Genomic DNA, 21,758 nt, shown 5'->3' with positions numbered 1-21,758 from the left:
TCTAACCCCGTGCTGTACCTGTCCTGGGAGTGTTTGATGGGGACAGTGTAGAGGGAGCTTTACTCTGTATCTAACCCCGTGCTGTACCTGTCCTGGGAGTGTTTGATGGGGGACAGTGTAGAGGGAGCTTTACTCTGTATCTAACCCCGTGCTGTACCTGTCCTGGGAGTGTTTGATGAGGACAGTGCAGAGGGAGCTTTACTCTGTATCTAACCCCGTGCTGTACCTGTCCTGGGAGTGTTTGATGGGGACAGTGTAGAGGGAGCTTTACTCTGTATCTAACCCTGTGCTGTACCTGTCCTGGGAGTGTTTGATGGGGGACAGTGTAGAGGGAGCTTTACTCTGTATCTAACCCCGTGCTGTACCTGTCCTGGGAGTGTTTGATGGGGGACAATGTAGAGGGAGCTTTACTTGGATCTAACCCCGTGCTGTACCTGTCCTGGGAGTGTTTGATGGGGGACAGTGTAGAGGGAGCTTCACTCTGTATCTAACCCCGTGCTGTACCTGTCCTGGGAGTGTTTGATGGGGACATTGTAGACGGAGCTTTACTCTGTATCTAACCCCATGCTGTACCTGTCCTGGGAGTGTTTGATGGGGGACAGTGTAGAGGGAGCTTTACTCTGTATCTAACCCCGTGCTGTACCTGTCCTGGGAGTGTTTGATGGGGACAGTGTAGACGGAGCTTTACTCTGTATCTAACCCCGTGCTGTACCTGTCCTGGGAGTGTTTGATAAGAGACAGGGGAGATGGAGCTTTACTCTGTATCTAACCCCGTGCTGTACCTGTCCTGGGAGTGTTTGATGGGGACAGTGTAGAACATAGAACATAGAACATTACAGCGCAGAACAGGCCCTTCGGCCCACGATGTTGCACCGACCAGTTAAAAAAAAACTGTGACCCTCCAACCTAAACCAATTTCTTTTCGTCCATGAACCTATCTACGGATCTCTTAAACGCCCCCAAACTAGGCGCATTTACTACTGATGCTGGCAGGGCATTCCAATCCCTCACCACCCTCTGGGTAAAGAACCTACCCCTGACATCGGTTCTATAACTACCCCCCCTCAATTTAAAGCCATGCCCCCTCGTGCTGGATTTCTCCATCAGAGGAAAAAGGCTATCACTATCCACCCTATCTAAACCTCTAATCATCTTATATGTTTCAATAAGATCCCCTCTTAGCCGCCGCCTTTCCAGCGAAAACAATCCCAAATCCCTCAGCCTCTCCTCATAGGATCTCCCCTCCATACCAGGCAACATCCTGGTAAACCTCCTCTGCACCCTCTCCAAAGCCTCCACATCCTTCCTGTAATGTGGGGACCAGAACTGCACACAGTACTCCAAGTGCGGCCGCACCAGAGTTGTGTACAGTTGCAACATAACGCTACGACTCCTAAATTCAATCCCCCTACCAATAAACGCCAAGACACCATATGCCTTCTTAACAACCTTATCTACTTGATTCCCAACTTTCAGGGATCTATGCACACATACACCTAGATCCCTCTGCTCCTCCACACTATTCAAAGTCCTCCCGTTAGCCCTATACTCAACACAACTGTTATTCCTACCAAAGTGAATTACCTCACACTTCTCCGCATTAAACTCCATCCGCCACCTCTCGGCCCAACTTTGCAACCTGTCTAAGTCTTCCTGCAGACTACGACACCCTTCCTCACTGTCTACCACACCACCGACTTTGGTGTCATCAGCAAATTTGCTAATCCACCCAACTATACCCTCATCCAGATCATTAATAAATATTACAAACAGCAGTGGCCCCAAAACAGATCCCTGAGGTACACCACTTGTAACCGCACTCCATGATGAATATTTACTATCAACCACCACCCTCTGTTTCCTATCCGCTAGCCAATTCCTGATCCAATTTCCTAGATCACCCCCAATCCCATACATCTGCATTTTCTGCAGAAGCCTACCATGGTGAACCTTATCAAACGCCTTACTAAAATCCATATATACCACGTCCACTGCCTTGCCCCCATCCACCTCCTTGGTCACTTTCTCAAAAAACTCAATAAGGTTAGTAAGGCACGATCTACCTGCCACAAAACCATGCTGACTATCACCTATCAATTCATTACTCTCCAAATAACTATAAATCCTATCCCTTATAATTTTTTCCAACATCTTGCCGACAACAGAAGTGAGACTCACCGGTCTATAATTCCCGGGGAAGTCTCTGTTCCCCTTCTTAAACAATGGGACAACATTCGCTAACCTCCAATCTTCTGGTACTATACCAGAGGCCAACGACGACCTGAAGATCAGAGCCAGAGGCTCTGCAATCACTTCTCTTGCCTCCCAGAGAATCCTTGGATAAATCCCATCCGGACCAGGGGATTTATCTATTTTCAGACCCTCCAGAATATCCTGCATATCCTCCTTATCAACTGTAATACTGTCTATTCTACTCCCTTGCAACCCAGTGTCCTCCTCAGCTATATTCATGTCCCCTTGCGTGAACACCGAAGAGAAATATTGGTTCAATGCTTCACCAATCTCCTCCGGTTCCACACATAACTTCCCTCTGCCATCTATAACTGGCCCTAAACTTGCCCTAACCAACCTTCTGTTCTTGACATACCTATAGAACGCCTTAGGATTCTCTTTAACCCTATCCGCCAAAGTCTTCTCATGTCCCCTTTTAGCCCTTCTAAGCTCGCTCTTCAACTCCCTCTTAGCCAATCTAAAGCTTTCTAGTGCACTACCCGAGTGCTCACGTCTCATCCGAACATAAGCCTCCTTTTTCTTTTTAACCAACAAAGAAACTTTTTTGGTGCACCACGGTTCCCGAGCCCTACCAATTCCTCCTTGCCTGACAGGGACATACCTATCACAGACTCGCAGTAGCTGCTCCTTGAAAAAACTCCACATGTCGGACGTTCCCAGTCCCTGTAATCTCCTAGTCCAACCTATGTTTCCTAATTCTCTCCTAATAGCCTCATAATTACCCTTCCCCCAGCTAAAACCACTGGCCCGAGGTTCATGCAGAGGGAGCTTTACTCTGTATCTAACCCCGTGCTGTACCTGTCCTGGGAGTGTTTGATGGGGGACAGTGTAGAGGGAGCTTTACTCTGTATCTAACCCCGTGTTGTACCTGTCCTGGGAGTGTTTGATGGGGACAGTGTAGACGGAGCTTTACTCTGTATCTAACCCCGTGCTGTACCTGTCCTGGGAGTGTTTGATGGGGACAGTGTAGACGGAGCTTTACTCTGTATCTAACCCCGTGCTGTACCTGTCCTGGGAGTGTTTGATAGCAGACAGGGGAGAGGGAGCTTTACTCTGTATCTAACCCCGTGCTGTACCTGTCCTTGGAGTGTTTGATGGGGGACAGTGTAGACGGAGCTTTACTCTGTATCTAACCCCGTGCTGTACCTGTCCTGGGAGTGTTTGATGGGGGACAGTGTAGAGGGAGCTTTACTCTGTATCTAACCCCGTGCTGTACCTATCGTGGGAGTGTTTGATGGGGGACAGTGTAGAGGGAGCTTTACTCTGTATCTAACCCCGTGCTGTACCTGTCCTGGGAGTGTTTGATGGGGGACAGTGTAGAGGGAGCTTTACTCTGTATCTAACCCCGTGCTGTACCTGTCCTGGGAGTGTTTGATGGGGGACAGTGTAGAGGGAGCTTTACTCTGTATCTAACCCCGTGCCGTACCTGTCCTGGGAGTGTTTGATGGGGACAGTGTAGAGGTAGCTTTACTCTGTATCTAACCCCGTGCCGTACCTGTCCTGAGAGTTTTTGATGGGGACAGTGTAGAGGGAGCTTTACTCTGTATCTAACCCCGTGCTGTACCTGTCCTGGGAGTGTTTGATGGGGGGACAGTGTAGAGGGAGTTTTACTCTCTATCTAACCCCATGCTGTACCTGTCCTGGGAGTGTTTGATGGGGACAGTGTACACGGAGCTTTACTCTGTATCTAACCCCATGCTGTACCTGTCCTGTGAGTGTTTGATGGGGGACAGTGGAGAGGGAGCTTCCCTCTGTACCTAACCCCATGCTGTACCTGTCCTGGGAGTGTTTGATGGGGACAGTGTAGAGGGAGCTTTACTCTGTATCTAACCCCGTGCTGTACCTGTCCTGGGAGTGTTTGATGGGGGACAGTGTAGAGGGAGCTTTACTCTCTATCTAACCCCGTGCTGTACCTGTCCTGGGAGTGTTTGATGGGGGACAGTGTAGAGGGAGCTTTACTCTCTATCTAACCCCGTGCTGTACCTGTCCTGGGAGTGTTTGATGGGGGACAGTGTAGAGGGAGCTTTACTCTGTATCTAACCCCATGCTGTACCTGTCCTGGGAGTGTTTGATGGGGACAGTGTAGAGGGAGCTTTACTCTGTATCTAACCCCATGCTGTACCTGTCCTGGGAGTGTTTGATGGGGACAGTGTAGAGGGAGCTTTACTCTGTATCTAACCCCGTGCTGTACCTGTCCTGGGAATGTTTGATGGGGACAGTGTAGAGGGAGCTTTACTCTGTATCTAACCCTGTGCTGTACCTGTCCTGGGAGTGTTTGATGGGGGACAGTGTAGAGGGAGCTTTACTCTGTATCTAACCCCGTGCTGTACCTGTCCTGGGAGTGTTTGATGGGGGACAATGTAGAGGGAGCTTTACTTGGATCTAACCCCGTGCTGTACCTGTCCTGGGAGTGTTTGATGGGGGACAGTGTAGAGGGAGCTTCACTCTGTATCTAACCCCGTGCTGTACCTGTCCTGGGAGTGTTTGATGGGGACATTGTAGACGGAGCTTTACTCTGTATCTAACCCCATGCTGTACCTGTCCTGGGAGTGTTTGATGGGGGACAGTGTAGAGGGAGCTTTACTCTGTATCTAACCCCGTGCTGTACCTGTCCTGGGAGTGTTTGATGGGGACAGTGTAGACGGAGCTTTACTCTGTATCTAACCCCGTGCTGTACCTGTCCTGGGAGTGTTTGATAAGAGACAGGGGAGATGGAGCTTTACTCTGTATCTAACCCCGTGCTGTACCTGTCCTGGGAGTGTTTGATGGGGACAGTGTAGAGGGAGCTTTACTCTGTATCTAACCCCGTGCTGTACCTGTCCTGGGAGTGTTTGATGGGGGACAGTGTAGAGGGAGCTTTACTCTGTATCAAACCCCGTGCTGTACCTGTCCTGGGAGTGTTTGATGGGGACAGTGTAGACGGAGCTTTACTCTGTATCTAACCCCGTGCTGTACCTGTCCTGGGAGTGTTTGATGGGGACAGTGTAGACGGAGCTTTACTCTGTATCTAACCCCGTGCTGTACCTGTCCTGGGAGTGTTTGATAGCAGACAGGGGAGAGGGAGCTTTACTCTGTATCTAACCCCGTGCTGTACCTGTCCTTGGAGTGTTTGATGGGGGACAGTGTAGACGGAGCTTTACTCTGTATCGAACCCCGTGCTGTACCTGTCCTGGGAGTGTTTAATGGGGGACAGTGTAGAGGGAGCTTTACTCTGTATCTAACCCCGTGCTGTACCTATCGTGGGAGTGTTTGATGGGGGACAGTGTAGAGGGAGCTTTACTCTGTATCTAACCCCGTGCTGTACCTGTCCTGGGAGTGTTTGATGGGGGACAGTGTAGACGGAGCTTTACTCTGTATCTAACCCCGTGCTGTACCTGTCCTGGGAGTGTTTGATGGGGGACAGTGTAGAGGGAGCTTTACTCTGTATCTAACCCCGTGCTGTACCTGTCGTGGGAGTGTTTGATGGGGACAGTGTAGAGGGAGCTTTACTCTGTATCTAACCCCGTGCTGTACCTGTCCTGGGAGTGTTTGATGGGGGACAGTGTAGAGGGAGCTTTACTCTGTATCTAACCCCGTGCCGTACCTGTCCTGGGAGTGTTTGATGGGGACAGTGTAGAGGTAGCTTTACTCTGTATCTAACCCCGTGCCGTACCTGTCCTGAGAGTTTTTGATGGGGACAGTGTAGAGGGAGCTTTACTCTGTATCTAACCCCGTGCTGTACCTGTCCTGGGAGTGTTTGATGGGGGGACAGTGTAGAGGGAGTTTTACTCTCTATCTAACCCCATGCTGTACCTGTCCTGGGAGTGTTTGATGGGGACAGTGTAGACGGAGCTTTACTCTGTATCTAACCCCATGCTGTACCTGTCCTGTGAGTGTTTGATGGGGGACAGTGGAGAGGGAGCTTCCCTCTGTACCTAACCCCATGCTGTACCTGTCCTGGGAGTGTTTGATGGGGACAGTGTAGAGGGAGCTTTACTCTGTATCTAACCCCGTGCTGTACCTGTCCTGGGATTGTTTGATGGGGGACAGTGTAGAGGGAGCTTTACTCTCTATCTAACCCCGTGCTGTACCTGTCCTGGGAGTGTTTGATGGGGGACAGTGTAGAGGGAGCTTTACTCTCTATCTAACCCCGTGCTGTACCTGTCCTGGGAGTGTTTGATGGGGGACAGTGTAGAGGGAGCTTTACTCTGTATCTAACCCCATGCTGTACCTGTCCTGGGAGTGTTTGATGGGGACAGTGTAGAGGGAGCTTTACTCTGTATCTAACCCCGTGCTGTACCTGTCCTGGGAATGTTTGATGGGGACAGTGTAGAGGGAGCTTTACTCTCTATCTAACCCCATGCTGTACCTGTCCTGTGAGTGTTTGATGGGGGACAGTGGAGAGGGAGCTTCCCTCTGTACCTAACCCCATGCTGTACCTGTCCTGGGAGTGTTTGATGGGGACAGTGTAGAGGGAGCTTTACTCTCTATCTAACCCCGTGCTGTACCTGTCTTGGGAGTGTTTGATGGGGGACAGTGTAGAGGGAGCTTTACTCTGTATCTAACCCCGTGCTATACCTGTCCTGGGAGTGTTTGATGGGGACAGTGTAGAGGGAGCTTTACTCTGTATCTAACCCCGTGCTGTACCTGTCCTGGGAGTGTTTGATGGGGGACAGTGTAGAGGGAGCTTTACTCTGTATCTAACCCCGTGCTGTACCTGTCCTGGGAGTGTTTGATGGGGGGACAGTGTAGAGGGAGCTTTACTCTGTATCTAACCCCGTGCTGTACCTGTCCTGGGAGTGTTTGATGGGAGACAGTGTAGAGGGAGCTTTACTCTGTATCTAACCCTGTGCTGTACCTGTCCTGGGAGTGTTTGATGGGGGACAGTGTAGAGGGAGCTTTACTCTGTATCTAACCCCGTGCTGTACCTGTCCTGGGAGTGTTTGATGGGGGACAATGTAGAGGGAGCTTTACTTGGATCTAACCCCGTGCTGTACCTGTCCTGGGAGTGTTTGATGGGGGACAGTGTAGAGGGAGCTTCACTCTGTATCTAACCCCGTGCTGTACCTGTCCTGGGAGTGTTTGATGGGGACATTGTAGACGGAGCTTTACTCTGTATCTAACCCCATGCTGTACCTGTCCTGGGAGTGTTTGATGGGGGACAGTGTAGAGGGAGCTTTACTCTGTATCTAACCCCGTGCTGTACCTGTCCTGGGAGTGTTTGATGGGGACAGTGTAGACGGAGCTTTACTCTGTATCTAACCCCGTGCTGTACCTGTCCTGGGAGTGTTTGATAAGAGACAGGGGAGATGGAGCTTTACTCTGTATCTAACCCCGTGCTGTACCTGTCCTGGGAGTGTTTGATGGGGACAGTGTAGAGGGAGCTTTACTCTGTATCTAACCCCGTGCTGTACCTGTCCTGGGAGTGTTTGATGGGGGACAGTGTAGAGGGAGCTTTACTCTGTATCAAACCCCGTGCTGTACCTGTCCTGGGAGTGTTTGATGGGGACAGTGTAGACGGAGCTTTACTCTGTATCTAACCCCGTGCTGTACCTGTCCTGGGAGTGTTTGATGGGGACAGTGTAGACGGAGCTTTACTCTGTATCTAACCCCGTGCTGTACCTGTCCTGGGAGTGTTTGATAGCAGACAGGGGAGAGGGAGCTTTACTCTGTATCTAACCCCGTGCTGTACCTGTCCTTGGAGTGTTTGATGGGGGACAGTGTAGACGGAGCTTTACTCTGTATCGAACCCCGTGCTGTACCTGTCCTGGGAGTGTTTGATGGGGGACAGTGTAGAGGGAGCTTTACTCTGTATCTAACCCCGTGCTGTACCTATCGTGGGAGTGTTTGATGGGGGACAGTGTAGAGGGAGCTTTACTCTGTATCTAACCCCGTGCTGTACCTGTCCTGGGAGTGTTTGATGGGGGACAGTGTAGACGGAGCTTTACTCTGTATCTAACCCCGTGCTGTACCTGTCCTGGGAGTGTTTGATGGGGGACAGTGTAGAGGGAGCTTTACTCTGTATCTAACCCCGTGCTGTACCTGTCGTGGGAGTGTTTGATGGGGACAGTGTAGAGGGAGCTTTACTCTGTATCTAACCCCGTGCTGTACCTGTCCTGGGAGTGTTTGATGGGGGACAGTGTAGAGGGAGCTTTACTCTGTATCTAACCCCGTGCCGTACCTGTCCTGGGAGTGTTTGATGGGGACAGTGTAGAGGTAGCTTTACTCTGTATCTAACCCCGTGCCGTACCTGTCCTGAGAGTTTTTGATGGGGACAGTGTAGAGGGAGCTTTACTCTGTATCTAACCCCGTGCTGTACCTGTCCTGGGAGTGTTTGATGGGGGGACAGTGTAGAGGGAGTTTTACTCTCTATCTAACCCCATGCTGTACCTGTCCTGGGAGTGTTTGATGGGGACAGTGTAGACGGAGCTTTACTCTGTATCTAACCCCATGCTGTACCTGTCCTGTGAGTGTTTGATGGGGGACAGTGGAGAGGGAGCTTCCCTCTGTACCTAACCCCATGCTGTACCTGTCCTGGGAGTGTTTGATGGGGACAGTGCAGAGGGAGCTTTACTCTGTATCTAACCCCGTGCTGTACCTGTCCTGGGATTGTTTGATGGGGGACAGTGTAGAGGGAGCTTTACTCTCTATCTAACCCCGTGCTGTACCTGTCCTGGGAGTGTTTGATGGGGGACAGTGTAGAGGGAGCTTTACTCTCTATCTAACCCCGTGCTGTACCTGTCCTGGGAGTGTTTGATGGGGGACAGTGTAGAGGGAGCTTTACTCTGTATCTAACCCCATGCTGTACCTGTCCTGGGAGTGTTTGATGGGGACAGTGTAGAGGGAGCTTTACTCTGTATCTAACCCCATGCTGTACCTGTCCTGGGAGTGTTTGATGGGGACAGTGTAGAGGGAGCTTTACTCTGTATCTAACCCCGTGCTGTACCTGTCCTGGGAATGTTTGATGGGGACAGTGTAGAGGGAGCTTTACTCTCTATCTAACCCCATGCTGTACCTGTCCTGTGAGTGTTTGATGGGGGACAGTGGAGAGGGAGCTTCCCTCTGTACCTAACCCCATGCTGTACCTGTCCTGGGAGTGTTTGATGGGGACAGTGTAGAGGGAGCTTTACTCTCTATCTAACCCCGTGCTGTACCTGTCTTGGGAGTGTTTGATGGGGGACAGTGTAGAGGGAGCTTTACTCTGTATCTAACCCCGTGCTATACCTGTCCTGGGAGTGTTTGATGGGGACAGTGTAGAGGGAGCTTTACTCTGTATCTAACCCCGTGCTGTACCTGTCCTGGGAGTGTTTGATGGGGGACAGTGTAGAGGGAGCTTTACTCTGTATCTAACCCCGTGCTGTACCTGTCCTGGGAGTGTTTGATGGGGGGACAGTGTAGAGGGAGCTTTACTCTGTATCTAACCCCGTGCTGTACCTGTCCTGGGAGTGTTTGATGGGAGACAGTGTAGAGGGAGCTTTACTCTGTATCTAACCCCGTGCTGTACCTGTCCTGGGAGTGTTTGATGGGGGGACAGTGTAGAGGGAGCTTTACTCTGTATCTAACCCCGTGCTGTCCCTGTCCTGGGAGTGTTTGATGGGGGGACAGTGTAGAGGGAGCTTTACTCTGTATCTAACTCCGTGCTGTACCTGCCCTGGGAGTGTTTGATGGGGGACAGTGTAGAGGGAGCTTTACTCTGTATCTAACCCCGTGCTGTACCTGTCCTGGGAGTGTTTGATGGGGACAGTGTAGAGGGAGCTTTACTCTGTATCTAACCCCGTGCTGTCCCTGTCCTGGGAGTGTTTGATGGGGGGACAGTGTAGAGGGAGCTTTACTCTGTATCTAACCCCGTGCTGTACCTGTCCTGGGAGTGTTTGATGGGGGGACAGTGTAGAGGGAGCTTTACTCTGTATCTAACCCCGTGCTGTCCCTGTCCTGGGAGTGTTTGATGGGGGGACAGTGTAGAGGGAGCTTTACTCTGTATCTAACCCCGTGCTGTACCTGTCCTGGGAGTGTTTGATGGGGGACAGTGTAGAGGGAGCTTTACTCTGTATCTAACCCCGTGCTGTCCCTGTCCTGGGAGTGTTTGATGGGGACAGTGTAGAGGGAGCTTTACTCTGTATCTAACCCCGTGCTGTACCTGTCCTGGGAGTGTTTGATGGGGGACAGTGTAGAGGGAGCTTTACTCTGTATCTAACCCCGTGCTGTACCTGTCCTGGGAGTGTTTGATGGGGCACAGTGTAGAGGGAGCTTTACTCTGTATCTAACCCCGTGCTTTACCTGTCCTGGGAGTGTTTGATGGGGACAGTGTAGAGGGAGCTTTACTCTGTATCTAACCCCGTGCTGTACCTGTCCTGGGAGTGTTTGATGGGGACAGTGTAGAGGGAGCTTTACTCTGTATCTAACCCCGTGCTGTACCTGTCCTGGGAGTGTTTGATGGGGGACAGTGTAGAGGGAGCTTTACTCTGTATCTAACCCCGTGCTGTACCTGTCCTGGGAGTGTTTGATGGGGGACAGTGTAGAGGGAGCTTTACTCTGTATCTAACCCCGTGCTGTACCTGTCCTGGGAGTGTTTGATGGGGACAGTGTAGAGGGAGCTTTACTCTGTATCTAACCCCGTGCTGTACCTGTCCTGGGAGTGTTTGATGGGGGACAGTGTAGAGGGAGCTTTACTCTGTATCTAACCCCGTGCTGTACCTGTCCTGGGAGTGTTTGATGGGGACAGTGTTGAGGGAGCTTTACTCTGTATCTAACCCCGTGCTGTACCTGTCTTGGGAGTGTTTGATGGGGGACAGTGTAGAGGGAGCTTTACTCTGTATCTAACCCCGTGCTGTACCTGTCCTGGGAGTGTTTGATGGGGACAGTGTAGAGGGAGCTTTACTCTGTATCTCACCCCGTGCTGTACCTGTCCTGGGAGTGTTTGATGGGGGACAGTGTAGAGGGAGCTTTACTCTGTATCTAACCCCGTGCTGTACCTGTCCTGGGAGTGTTTGATGGGGACAGTGTAGAGGGAGCTTTACTCTGTATCTAACCCCGTGCTGTGTCGCGTTGCTCACACTGTGGCTGTGATGTTGACATCCCTTCTCTTGTCCCGGCACCTCCGCTGCCTGGGTATTCCCAGGATTGTGGGCAGGCTTCGTGCCCGGATTCCCCTCTGAATATCGCCACAGTGATCCGAAGCATGTACCCCGAGGTGAGCCGCCAGCACCAGCACATGACGGATGTCCTGAACACTCCGGAGCGGACCCGGAAGTATGACTCCAGTCTGCCGCGGTCGAGGAGTAAGAAAGTGGAGGGAACGGGTAAGCGGGAATGGACATCGGCTCAGGAATTAAGGCCAGGTGGTGGCAGAATGGTAATGTTGCTGGGCTGGTCATCTGGAGAGCCCCAGGCTAATTCCCTGGGGGGGCGGGGGGAGGGGGGTGTGGGGGGGCGGGGGGCGGGGGGAGGGGAGTGTGGGTGGGGGGGGCGGGGGGGAGGTTCACAGGTTCAATTCCCATCAACGGCCACAGGTGGGATTTAAATCTGGTGAACTGGTGCGATGACAATAGTCTCTCCCTCAACGTCAACGGAACGAAGGAGATAGTCATCGACTTCTGGAAGCGTAGAGGAGAACATGCCCCAACGGGGACGAAGTAGAAATGGTCGAGAGCTTCAAGGTTTTAGGTGTCCAGATCACCAACAACCTGTCCCTGGTCCCCCCCATGCCGACACTATAGTTAAGAAAGCCCCACCAACGCCTCGACTTTCTCAGGAGGATAAGGAAATTCGGCATGTCCGCTACGACTCTCACCAATTTTTACAGATGCACCATAGAAAGCATTCTTTCTGGTTGTATCACAGCTCGGTCTGGCTCCTGCTCTGTCCAAGACTGCAAGGAACTACAAAGGGTCGTGAATGAAGCCCAATCCATCACGCAAACCAGCCTCCCATCCATTGACTCTGTCTACACTTCCCGCTGCCTCGGGAAAAGCAGCCGGCATAATCAAGGACCCCACTCACCCCGGACATTCTCTCTTCCACTTTCTTCTGTCAGGAAAAAGATGCAAAAGTCTGAGGACATGTACCGACCGACTCAAGAACAGCTTCTTCCCTGCTGCCATCAGACTTTTGAATGGACCGACCTTGCATTAAGTTGATCTTTCTCTACACCCTAGCTATGAGTAACACTACATTCTGCACCCTCTCCTTTCCTTCTCTATGAACGGTATGTTTTGTCTGTTCAACGCGCAAGAGACAATATTTTTCACTGCATCCCAATACATGTGACAATAATAAATCAAATCAAATTTAATTAAATAAAATCTGGAATATGCAGCACTAATCCCAGTAATGATGACCACGGTGACGATCATGGATTGTTATTAAAAACCCATCAGGTTCACTAATATCCCACCCTCAGTAGAAGGGGAAATCTGCCATCCTTAAAGGCTACATGTGAATCCAGATTACCCCTCTTTGCACACACACGCACACACAACCGTCCCACTCCCACCCCCCTCTCTGAAATGGCTGAGGGAGACCCTTGCTCAGTTCTAGGGGCAATTAGGAATGGGCAAGCAAAGCTGGGGCCCTGTCTCTAATGCCATGTCCCATGAAAGAGGACAAAAAAATGGCATGGTGCTGAGGCATTGAAATTGGAACGGGTATTCCCCCAGAATATCAACTGAATTGGGATCCCAGGAAAAGTCTGAGTGGTGGGAGGAGATGATAAACGGGGAAGGCTGCCTTGGAGGAGGGGGATGATGAGATGTAGAGCCTTCGGGGGTCTGCGGGCAAGAGAATAAGATTCAGAACATGGAGGCTGGGATACTCGTCAGCTCCGTCTTACCTGGGGGCTGGGATTAGCTCGCATGCGGAATGGGGCCTCCTCTTGTTCCCTGTGTAGCAGGCTGGAGAAGGGGCTGAATGGCCTCCTCCTGTTCCTGTGTAACAGGCTGGAGAAGGGGCTGAATGGGGCCTCCTCCTGTTCCTGTGTAACAGGCTGGAGAAGGGGCTGAATGGAGCCTCCTTCTGTTCCCTGTGTAACAGGCTGGAGAAGGGGCTGAATGGCCTCCTCCTGTTCCTGTGTAACAGGCTGGAGAAGGGGCTGAATGGGGCCTCCTCCTGTTCAGGAGATTTTAGTTGTAAGAAGTGCATTAGATTGCAGCTTCTGGAGGAGCGTGTAAAGGAGCTGGAGGGGGAGGTAGAGGAACTCCGCATAATTCGGGAGGCGGAGGTGGAAGTTGATAGGAGTTATAGAGAAATAGTAACTCCTAGAAATGAGGCTTGGGTCAATGCCAGGAGGAGGGGTAAGAAGCAATCGGGAAGACAATCCCCTGGGGCGGTTCCCCTCCATAATAGGTTTTCGGTGCTGGAGGCTACAGTTGAGGAGGAATCAACTGAGCATAGAGAGCAGATCTCTGGGGGTGAGCCGAGTGAGAAAGCTCAGGTGGTTAGGGGCTGTAAAAGACTGGGCCTTGTGATTGGGGACTCCACAATTAAGGAGACAGATAGGAGGGTCGGAACTAAAGGTAGGGACTCAGGGTTGGTGTGTTGCCTACCAGGGGCTGGGGTCCGGGATGTGTCTGACAGGGTATTCAGGACTCTTAGGGGGGAGGGAGATAAACCACAAGTTATTGTACATGTGGGGACACACGACATAGGGAGGATAGGGGAAGGGGATATTAGGCAGGGATTTATGGAGTTGGGGTGGAAACTAAAGGCCAAGACTGACAGAGTGGTTATCTCTGGACTCTTGCCTGTACCACGGGATAGTTTAGAGAGGAATAGGGAGAGGGAAGGTTTGAATTCATGGCTGAGGGGATGGTGCAGGAGGGAGGGGTTCAGGTACTTAAGCAATTGGGGCTCGTACTGGGGAAGGTGTGACCTCTATGAGAAGGATGGTCTACACCTTAATCAGAAGGGGACCAATATCCTGGGGGGTAAATTTGCTAAGGCCATGCAGGGAGGTTTAAACTGATTCGGGGGGGGGGAGGGATCCTGAGTAGTGGGGCTGAAAGTGAGGGATGCATGGATGGGGACTGCAATGCACGGCATTGCAGAGGTGGGGTGGAGCAAGGTTTGAAATGTGTATACTTCAATGCCAGGAGTATTCGCAATAAAGTGGGTGAACTTGCAGCGTGGATCAGTACCTGGGACTTCGATGTTGTGGCTATTTCAGAGACATGGATAGAGCAGGGGCAGGAATGGATGCTGCAGGTCCCGGGGTTCAAATGTTTTAGTCGAAGTAGGGAAGGAGGTAGAAGAGGGGGAGGGGTAGCATTATTGGTCAGAGATTGTATCACAGTGTCAGAGAGGAGGTTTGATGAGGACTTATCTGTTGAGGTAGTATGGGCGGAGATTAGAAATAGGAGAGGAGAGGTCACCCTGTTGGGAGTCTTTTATAGACCTCCTAAAAGTTCTAGAGAGGTTGAGGAAAGGATTGCGGAGTCAATCCTGCTTAGGAGTGAAAGTAATAGAGCAATTGTTATGGGGGATTTTAACTTGACTAATATTGACTGGAATTGTTATAGCTCTAGCTCGTTAGAGGGGTCAGTTTTTGTTCAAAGCGTGCAGGAAGGTTTTTTGACTCAGTATGTAGACAGGCCAACTAGAGGTGAGGCTATATTGGATCTGGTGCTGGGAAATGAGCCAGACCAGGTGCTAGACTTGGAAGTTGGTGTGCATTTTGGTGATAGTGACCACAATTCGGTTACGTTCACCTTAGTGATGGAAAGGGATAGGCATGAACCTCGGGCCAATGGTTTTAGCTGGGGGAAGGGTAATTATGAGGCTATTAGGAGAGAATTAGGAAACATAGGTTGGACTAGGAGATTACAGGGACTGGGAACGTCCGACATGTGGAGTTTTTTCAAGGAGCAGCTACTGCGAGTCTGTGATAGGTATGTCCCTGTCAGGCAAGGAGGAATTGGTAGGGCTAGGGAACCGTGGTGCACCAAAAAAGTTTCTTTGTTGGTTAAAAAGAAAAAGGAGGCTTATGTTCGGATGAGACGTGAGCACTCGGGTAGTGCACTAGAAAGCTTTAGATTGGCTAAGAGGGAGTTGAAGAGCGAGCTTAGAAGGGCTAAAAGGGGACATGAGAAGACTTTGGCGGATAGGGTTAAAGAGAATCCTAAGGCGTTCTATAGGTATGTCAAGAACAGAAGGTTGGTTAGGGCAAGTTTAGGGCCAGTTATAGATGGCAGAGGGAAGTTATGTGTGGAACCGGAGGAGATTGGTGAAGCATTGAACCAATATTTCTCTTCGGTGTTCACGCAAGGGGACATGAATATAGCTGAGGAGGACACTGGGTTGCAAGGGAGTAGAATAGACAGTATTACAGTTGATAAGGAGGATGTGCAGGATATTCTGGAGGGTCTGAAAATAGATAAATCCCCTGGTCCGGATGGGATTTATCCAAGGATTCTCTGGGAGGCAAGAGAAGTGATTGCAGAGCCTCTGGCTCTGATCTTCAGGTCGTCGTTGGCCTCTGGTATAGTACCAGAAGATTGGAGGTTAGCGAATGTTGTCCCATTGTTTAAGAAGGGGAACAGAGACTTCCCCGGGAATTATAGACCGGTGAGTCTCACTTCTGTTGTCGGCAAGATGTTGGAAAAAATTATAAGGGATAGGATTTATAGTTATTTGGAGAGTAATGAATTGATAGGTGATAGTCAGCATGGTTTTGTGGCAGGTAGGTCGTGCCTTACTAACCTTATTGAGTTTTTTGAGAAAGTGACCAAGGAGGTGGATGGGGGCAAGGCAGTGGACGTGGTATATATGGATTTTAGTAAGGCGTTTGATAAGGTTCACCATGGTAGGCTTCTGCAGAAAATGCAGATGTATGGGATTGGGGGTGATCTAGGAAATTGGATCAGGAATTGGCTAGCGGATAGGAAACAGAGGGTGGTGGTTGATAGTAAATATTCATCATGGAGTGCGGTTACAAGTGGTGTACCTCAGGGATCTGTTTTGGGGCCACTGCTGTTTGTAATATTTATTAATGATCTGGATGAGGGTATAGTTGGGTGGATTAGCAAATTTGCTGATGACACCAAAGTCGGTGGTGTGGTAGACAGTGAGGAAGGGTGTCGTAGTTTGCAGGAAGACTTAGACAGGTTGCAAAGTTGGGCCGAGAGGTGGCGGATGGAGTTTAATGCGGAGAAGTGTGAGGTAATTCACTTTGGTAGGAATAACAGATGTGTTGAGTATAGGGCTAACGGGAGGACTTTGAATAGTGTGGAGGAGCAGGGGGATCTAGGTGTATGTGTGCATAGATCCCTGAAAGTTGGGAATCAAGTAGATAAGGTTGTTAAGAAGGCATATGGTGTCTTGGCGTTTATTGGTAGGGGGATTGAATTTAGGAGTCGTAGCGTTATGTTGCAACTGTACACAACTCTGGTGCGGCCGCACTTGGAGTACTGTGTGCAGTTCTGGTCCCCACATTACAGGAAGGATGTGGAGGCTTTGGAGAGGGTGCAGAGGAGGTTTACCAGGATGTTGCCTGGTATGGAGGGGAGATCCTATGAGGAGAGGCTGAGGGATTTGGGATTGTTTTCGCTGGAAAGGCGGCGGCTAAGAGGGGATCTTATTGAAACATATAAGATGATTAGAGGTTTAGATAGGGTGGATAGTGATAGCCTTTTTCCTCTGATGGAGAAATCCAGCACGAGGGGGCATGGCTTTAAATTGAGGGGGGGTAGTTATAGAACCGATGTCAGGGGTAGGTTCTTTACCCAGAGGGTGGTGAGGGATTGGAATGCCCTGCCAGCATCAGTAGTAAATGCGCCTAGTTTGGGGGCGTTTAAGAGATCCGTAGATAGGTTCATGGACGAAAAGAAATTGGTTTAGGTTGGAGGGTTTTTTTTTTTTTTTAACTGGTCGGTGCAACATCGTGGGCCGAAGGGCCTGTTCTGCGCTGTAATGTTCTATGTTCTATGTTCTATGTTCCCTGTGTAACAGGCTGGAGAAGGGGCTGAATGGCCTCCTCCTGTTCCTGTGTAACAGGCTGGAGAAGGGGCTGAATGGGGCCTCCTCCTGTTCCTGTGTAACAGGCTGGAGAAGGGGCTGAATGGGGCCTCCTCCTGTTCCTGTGTAACAGGCTGGAGAAGGGGCTGAATGGGGCCTCCTCCTGTTCCTGTGTAACAGGCTGGAGAAGGGGCTGAATGGGGCCTCCTCCTGTTCCTGTGTAACAGGCTGGAGAAGGGGCTGAATGGGGCCTCCTCCTGTTCCTGTGTAACAGGCTGGAGAAGGGGCTGAATGGCCTCCTCCTGTCCCTGTGTAACAGGCTGGAGAAGGGGCTTAATGGCCTCCTCCTGTTCCTGTGTAACAGGCTGGAGAAGGGGCTGAATGGCCTCCTCCTGTTCCTGTGTAACAGGCTGGAGAAGGGGCTGAATGGCCTCCTCCTGTTCCTGTGTAACAGGCTGGAGAAGGGGCTGAATGGCCTCCTCCTGTTCCCTGTGTAACAGGCTGGAGAAGGGGCTGAATGGGGCCTCCTCCTGTTCCTGTGTAACAGGCTGGAGAAGGGGCTGAATGGGGCCTCCTCCTGTTCCTGTGTAACAGGCTGGAGAAGGGGCAGAATGGGGCCTCCTCCTGTTCCTGCGTAACAGGCTGGAGAAGGGGCTGGATGGGGCCTCCTCCTGTTCCTGTGTAACAAGCTGGAGAAGGGGCTGAATGGCCTCCTCCTGTTCCTCTGTAACAGGCTGGGGAAGGGGCTGAATGGGGCCTCCTCCTGTTCCCTGTGTAACAGGCTGGAGAAGGGGCTGAATGGGGCCTCCTCCTGTTCCTATGTAACAGGCTGGAGAAGGGGCTGAATGGCCTCCTCCTGTTCCCTGTGTAACAGGTTGGAGAAGAGGCTGAATGGGGCCTCCTCCTGTTCCTGTGTAACAGGCTGGAGAAGGGGCTGAATGGGGCCTCCTCCTGTTCCTGTGTAACAGGCTGGAGAAGGGGCTGAATGGGGCCTCCTCCTGTTCCCTGTGTAACAGGCTGGAGAAGGGGCTGAATGGGGCCTCCTCCTGTTCCTGTGTAACAGGCTGGAGAAGGGGCTGAATGGGGCCTCCTCCTGTTCCCTGTGTAACAGGCTGGAGAAGGGGCTGAATGGGGCCTCCTCCTGTTCCTGTGTAACAGGCTGGAGAAGGGGCTGAATGGCCTCCTCCTGTTCCCTGTGTAACAGGCTGGAGAAGGGGCTGAATGGGGCCTCCTCCTGTTCCTGTGTAACAGGCTGGAGAAGGGGCTGAATGGGGCCTCCTCCTGTTCCCTGTGTAACAGGCTGGAGAAGAGGCTGAATGGGGCCTCCTCCTGTTCCCTGTGTAACAGGCTGGAGAAGGGGCTGAATGGCCTCCTCCTGTTCCCTGTGTAACAGGCTGGAGAAGGGGCTGAATGGGGCCTCCTCCTGTTCCCTGTGTAACAGGCTGGAGAAGAGGCTGAATGGGGCCTCCTCCTGTTCCCTGTGTAACATAGAACATAGAAAGCCACAGCACAAACAGGCCCTTCGGCCCACAGGTTGCGCCGATCACATCCCCACCTCTAGGCCTATCTATAGCCCTCAATCCCATTAAATCCCATGTACTCATCCAGAAGTCTCTTAAAAGACCCCAACGAGTTTGCCTCCACCACCACCGACGTCAGCCGATTCCACTCACCCACCACCCTCTGAGTGAAAAACTTACCCCTGACATCTCCTCTGTACCTACCCCCCAGCACCTTAAACCTGTGTCCTCTCGTAGCAACCATTTCAGCCCTTGGAAATAGCCTCTGAGAGTCTACCCTATCCAGACCTCTCAACATCTTGTAAACCTCTATCAGGTCACCTCTCATCCTTCGTCTCTCCAGGGAGAAGAGACCAAGCTCCCTCAACCTATCCTCATAAGGCATGCCCCCCAATCCAGGCAACATCCTTGTAAATCTCCTCTGCACCCTTTCAATGGCTTCAACATCTTTCCTGTAATGAGGTGACCAGAACTGCGCGCAGTACTCCAAGTGGGGTCTAACCAGGGTCCTATAAAGCTGCAGCATTATCTCCCGACTCCTAAACTCAATCCCTCGATTAATGAAGGCCAGTACGCCGTACGCCTTCTTGACCGCATCCTCCACCTGCGAGGCCGATTTAAGAGTCCTATGGACCCGGACCCCAAGGTCCTTCTGATCCTCTACACTGCTAAGAATGGTACCCTTCATATTATATTGCTGTTTCATCCCATTGGATCTGCCAAAATGGATCACCACACACTTATCCGGGTTGAAGTCCATCTGCCACTTCTCCGCCCAGTCTTGCATTCTATCTATGTCTCGCTGCAACTTCTGACATCCCTCCAAACTATCCACAACACCACCTACCTTGGTGTCGTCAGCAAACTTACCAACCCATCCCTCCACTTCCTCATCCAGGTCATTTATGAAAATGACAAACAGCAAGGGTCCCAGAACAGATCCCTGGGGCACTCCACTGGTCACTGACCGCCATGCAGAGAAAGACCCCTCCACAGCCACTCTCTGCCTTCTGCAGGCAAGCCAGTTCTGGATCCACAAGGCAACAGCCCCTTGGATCCCATGCCCTCTCACTTTCTCAAGAAGTCTTGCATGGGGGACCTTATCGAACGCCTTGCTGAAGTCCATATAGACCACATCCACCGCTCTTCCTTCGTCAATGTGTTTGGTCACATTTTCAAAGAACTCAACCAGGCTCGTAAGGCACGACCTGCCCTTGACAAAGCCGTGCTGACTACTTTTGATCATACTAAACTTCTCTAGATGATCATAAATCCTGTCTCTCAGGATCCTCTCCATCAACTTACCAACCACTGAGGTTAGACTCACCGGTCGGTAATTTCCCGGGCTGTCCCTGTTCCCTTTCTTGAATATAGGGACCACATCTGCAATCCTCCAATCCTCCGGAACCTCTCCCGTCTCCATCGACGATGCAAAGATCATCGCCAAAGGCTCCGCAATCTCCTCCCTCGCCTCCCACAGTAACCTGGGGTACATCCCATCCGGTCCCGGCGACTTACCAACCTTGATGCCATTCAATAGTTCCAACACATCCTCTTTCTTTATGTCCACATGCTCGATCCTTTCTGTCCACCGCAAACCAGCAGTACAACCACCCAGATCCCTTTCCACCGTGAATACCGAGGTAAAGTATTCATTAAGCAGCTCCGCCATTTCTAACGGTTCCGCACAAACTTTTCCCCCTTCACCTTTTAAGGGTCCTATGCCTTCACATCTCATCCTTTTACTCTTGACATATTTGTAGAAAGCCTTGGGGTTCTCCTTAATCTTACCCGCCAAGGTCTTCTCATGACCCCTTCTCGCTCTCCTAATTTCCTTCTTAAGCTCCTTCCTACATCCCGTATACTCCTCTAAATCCTTAACACCTCCTAGCTCTCTGAACCTTCTGTACGCCTCTCTTTTCTTAACAGGCTGGAGAAGGGGCTGAATGGGGCCTCCTCCTGTTCCCTGTGTAACAGGCTGGAGAAGGGGCTGAATGGGGCCTCCTCCTGTTCCCTGTGTAACAGGCTGGAGAAGGGGCTGAATGGGGCCTCCTCCTGTTCCTGTGTAACAGGCTGGAGAAGGGGCTGAATGGGGCCTCCTCCTGTTCCTGTGTAACAGGCTGGAGAAGGGGCTGAATGGCCTCCTCCTGTTCCCTGTGTAACAGGCTGGAGAAGGGGCTGAATGGGGCCTCCTCCTGTTCCTTGTGTAACAGGCTGGAGAAGGGGCTGAATGGGGCCTCCTCCTGTTCCCTGTGTAACAGGCTGGAGAAGGGGCTGAATGGGGCCTCCTCCTGTTCCTGTGTAACAGGCTGGAGAAGGGGCTGAATGGGGCCTCCTCCTGTTCCTGTGTAACAGGCTGGAGAAGGGGCTGAATGGGGCCTCCTCCTGTTCCTGTGTAACAGGCTGGAGAAGGGGCTGAATGGGGCCTCCTCCTGTTCCCTGTGTAACAGGCTGGAGAAGGGGCTGAATGGGGCCTCCTCCTGTTCCCTGTGTAACAGGCTGGAGAAGGGGCTGAATGGGGCCTCCTAATACGTCCACTTATTTCCAAGTGGGAATAAATCCTGTCTCGAAGAATCCTCTCCAATAATTTCCCGACCACTGATGTAAGGCTCACCGGCCTGTAATTACCCGGATTATTCTTGCTACTCTTCTTGAACAAAGGAACGATACTGGCTATTCTACAATCCTCTGGGACCTCCCGTGTAGTGGAGATGCCGGCGTTGGACTGGGGTAAACACAGTAAGAAGTCTCACAGTACCAGTTTGAAGTCCAACAGGTTTATTTGGTAGCACAAGCCACTAGCTTTCGGAGCGCTGCTCCTTCATCAGGTAAGAAACATAGAAAAACTACAGCACAAACAGGCCCTTCGGCCCCACAAGTTGTGCCGAACACATCCCTACCTTCTAGGCCTACCTATAACCCTCCATCCTATTAGGTCCCATGTACTCATCCAGGAGTGTCTTAAAAGACCCTATTGAGTTTGCCTCCACCACCACTGACGGCAGCCGATTCCACTCGCCCACCACCCTCTGTGTGAAAAACTTCCCCTTAACATTTCCC

General features: G+C 51.3%; 1 protein-coding gene across 1 annotated transcript in view; it reads left to right on the top strand.

Moving 5' to 3' along the window:
• Positions 1–21,758, top strand: part of LOC144487531 (FH1/FH2 domain-containing protein 3-like) — a 67,454-nt gene that overhangs the window by 36,961 nt on the left and 8,735 nt on the right. The window contains exon 6 of the mRNA XM_078205617.1: positions 11,351–11,531. Coding sequence (XP_078061743.1) covers positions 11,351–11,531 — 181 coding nt within the window. The remainder of the gene's footprint in view (positions 1–11,350; positions 11,532–21,758) is intronic.

This window comes from Mustelus asterias, unplaced genomic scaffold (assembly GCF_964213995.1).
Source record: "Mustelus asterias unplaced genomic scaffold, sMusAst1.hap1.1 HAP1_SCAFFOLD_850, whole genome shotgun sequence".
In the NCBI taxonomy this organism is placed as follows: domain Eukaryota; kingdom Metazoa; phylum Chordata; class Chondrichthyes; order Carcharhiniformes; family Triakidae; genus Mustelus; species Mustelus asterias.
The sequence above is the reverse complement of the archived record's forward strand: the minus strand, read 5'-3'. Positions and strand labels throughout refer to the sequence as shown.